The following is a 3,419-nucleotide window of genomic DNA, read 5'->3' on the forward strand; positions in this document are numbered from 1 at the left end:
TCAAGGGAGCACCCAGTGACCAACTCCAGATCTATTCCATTATCAAGGGCACTGACTGGAGAACCTAGAACATGGTGGGGGTAACCGGTGCACCCAGAGGAAACCCACGTGAATATACAAACTGCACACAAATTCGAACCCAGAACCTTCTTCCTGCGAGGCCACTGTGCTAACCGTTGGGCCACCCTGCTGCAGAAAACACACAGGGTTAAATAAAAAAAGATATCAATGATGGCTGACTTCCATTTAGCGGCTTCAGGTCTAGGGTCCTGGTATTGTTCTCACTGGTACACTGTCATGGATTGCTACTAGACACTCAAATAGAACAGATCCATACATAATATTATTTTAGGTTATCCAAACTAATCTCTGTATGATACATGTTGAAATTATGGTTCCAAGTTTTCAACATATAGATGGTCTTATCCCAATCAGTATTTGATGGTGTTTTAGAAAAGTATTAATGTTATTGTGGGTATATGCACTGTGGTCGCCAGGGGGCCCGTGTTACAGTCTAAAATCCCTCTTTACGGGTTTTATTTTGGAGGTTGGGGGCGGAAGTGTTGTGTAATACACGTTATTGACACTGGCCTCCCTGTAGAGAGCCTGAGAGAGACAGACAGCTGAGAATATCCGCTGGAGGAGCAGACAGACAGACTGCGGGGAGAAGAGCGTAGCCGCGCGCAGGGACATCTCCACAACACACCGCTAAAATGGGAGTGGAAATCGAGACTATAACCCCGGGCGATGGTAATGCGAGTGCACGAAGAGGAAACGTGTTTGTGTGAAATTACAAAGTGCATGTTTTGCACTTCTCTGTTTGCACGTATCTGATACAGCCGCAGAAACACCGCCTGTTCCCGTGATATTAAGCGCCTCTTTGGTCTCTCCACAGGAAGGACTTTCCCCAAAAAAGGACAGACGTGTGTGGTGCATTATGTTGGTGAGTTTTAAATAAGAAACTTATTACACTGCATGCATGGCCACATTCTGCACATGTCGCTGCTCCACTGGGTTATTTGTAGGCCGTCCGTACAACTGGAAATACGGCTGTGGGCAACTGTCTACTACACCCGTATGAAAAATATAAAGCAAGGTAATCATGTTATATCACAGAAAACACTGTAAATCCCCACAGGAGCGTTGTTATAGCGACTGAGAGCACTTTTTGAAATGCTGTGGAGCATTTCAAACTGTACACAGCAGACATGGTAGGCTACCCTCAAACCTTCCAGGCACCGATTTATCAGTAGGGCAAAGAGGCATGACTGTCAGTCACCGAGTGGGCTGCATGAGAAATTTAACCCCTTCATCCCATTTTCACTCCCTGGGAGCACATTTTGGGCTCCAGATAAGTCGGATGTGATAGTGCTGAATAGCAGGAGTAGTGGCTGTGTGTCCCGGGGACAGCGCACCGGATTCATCGCTGCGTAAAATAATGCGCGCTCTAGTTTGGACAGAGCGGTCCATTACAATCTCATCAAGATCAGTGGGTGATGTGGTAATGTGTCTTGTCTGGAGAATTACCCCCCCCCCCCCCCCCCCCCAAAAAAAAAAAAGGAGACGCAGACGGATTCCGCCGCAGGGTTCACTCCGCGGCCCAGACACAGACTAGACAGCCGGGCTTTTAAATCCCGTCTGATTTCCAGCGTCTTTCGGTCTTTGTTGGAGTTTCGGGGGGGGGGGGGGGGGGTGTTGAGCGGATTACAACCGTCTGGGCACTGCAATAACCAGCTATTATTCCTATTATTATTATTATTATTATCCTATCCTATTTTTATTCAAAAATAGCCTATTTTCCGAATTATTCCAAGGACTATGGCATCACTCATCCCTTCCTGTAAGGGCTCATAATATCAGTAGTAATAATGATAATGATAATGATAACTATGATACAGCTATAGGACCAATATATAGTATTATATCTAGGACTAAATAATGATTATTTTTATTTTTGATCAATGAAAATTTAAAATTTGATCTATAGAATGTTTTTAGCCCAAGTTCACGTCTTAAAATATAGGGCTGCTCGATTATGAAAGAAAAAAAATCATAACCACAATTATTTTGCTCAACAGTGAAAACACCTTAAACTGTGAAATTTCCCTTAATACCTTTCCCGTTTTACCATTTTTTTTTCTCCATTTAGAACCAAAGATAAAATACGAGTTGAATAGCAAAACCCGATCAAAATTCAATTGATTTAGCAGCCCTATTAAAATGTCTTGTTTTGATAAGCAGTCCAAAACTATAGACTGTAAATAAAGATACAAATATATTCAAATTACTATTATCAAAGCCTAGAGAACATTTTCACACTAGAGAAGCAGGAACCAGTGAGTTCTACCCATTTTTTCTTGAGAATTAGAAACCCCTAAACTGACTCAAATTAGACCACGGACCCCTATCTGAACTGAAGACTTTGTCCCAGGGTCCCCAACCTGATAGAATTTTTACTTTTAGATGTTTTATTGCAGAAAGTGAATGAGAAAAATAGTCATGCAGTCTGTCATTGTGTTACTTATTAATGAAATTATAGTAAAAAAGAAGATTCCCCTTTTTGTTGGGGACCCCCTGGAATCCCTTCAAGGACCCCTGGGGGTCCCTGCACCAAACTTTGAGAACCACTGTACTGGGGCATCCAGTCAGGATGCCCCGGTACAGTACAGACACACAGACAGACACACACACACACAAAGACAGACACAGACAGACACACAGACAGACAGACACACAGACAGACAGAGGGATTTTAACAGTCGGACAGCTCAATGAAACAAAACAAGAAAACAACAACAAAATGAGAATTGAGATGGATTTTTCTTTAAACTGGGCTAGACTAAACATTTTCCTGCACTTATTCTTAGTTTAGCAAAGCTGGTCCCAGTCCTCTTGCCTGGTAGGACAGACATAACTCTCTCTGTAATACAAGCCTCTTTGCTTCAAAATTATGTAACAAGACCTGATTTAGGCCTCGCAGTGAAGATTTTTTTCCCGATCACACAAACAACAGGATTTCCTCCCTGGGCGCGTCTCCCTTCCTGTCAGTATCAAGCAGCTTTGAAACGCGACATGAAACAGGATATACACAAGCCTTTTTAAATGTAGACGTCCAAGTAAAGATCATTTGATGGGTTTTTGTAAAAGCTCTGCCTGCAGGAAATAGTCAGTGTTTGAAGACGTCAACACTGTGTTGTTTGGTGAAATGTGAAAATGCACTCTATTGGCTTTGATACTCAGATAGGACCTTTTAGATCTTATAGATAATTCTATTAAGGTGCTGTCTCGATGTCCATAAGAGGACAGGACACCCACTCACTTCACTGCCCAGATTACAGGTACAAAGTTGCACCTTCTCCCACATAACTCACACACACACACACACACACACACACACACACACACACACACACACACAC

At 42.8% G+C, this 3,419-nt stretch overlaps 1 protein-coding gene across 1 annotated transcript in view; it reads left to right on the top strand.

The window, feature by feature from the left end:
* The first annotated feature begins 558 nt into the window (after positions 1-558).
* The window catches only part of fkbp1ab (FKBP prolyl isomerase 1Ab), an 8,194-nt gene continuing 5,333 nt past the window's right edge, over positions 559-3,419 (top strand). The window contains exons 1-2 of the mRNA XM_034876305.1: positions 559-750; positions 896-943. Of these exons, the coding sequence (XP_034732196.1) occupies positions 714-750; positions 896-943 (85 nt within the window). The 5' untranslated portion in view covers positions 559-713. The remainder of the gene's footprint in view (positions 751-895; positions 944-3,419) is intronic.

The sequence above is a fragment of the Etheostoma cragini genome, chromosome 7, assembly GCF_013103735.1.
Source record: "Etheostoma cragini isolate CJK2018 chromosome 7, CSU_Ecrag_1.0, whole genome shotgun sequence".
Lineage (NCBI taxonomy): Eukaryota > Metazoa > Chordata > Actinopteri > Perciformes > Percidae > Etheostoma > Etheostoma cragini.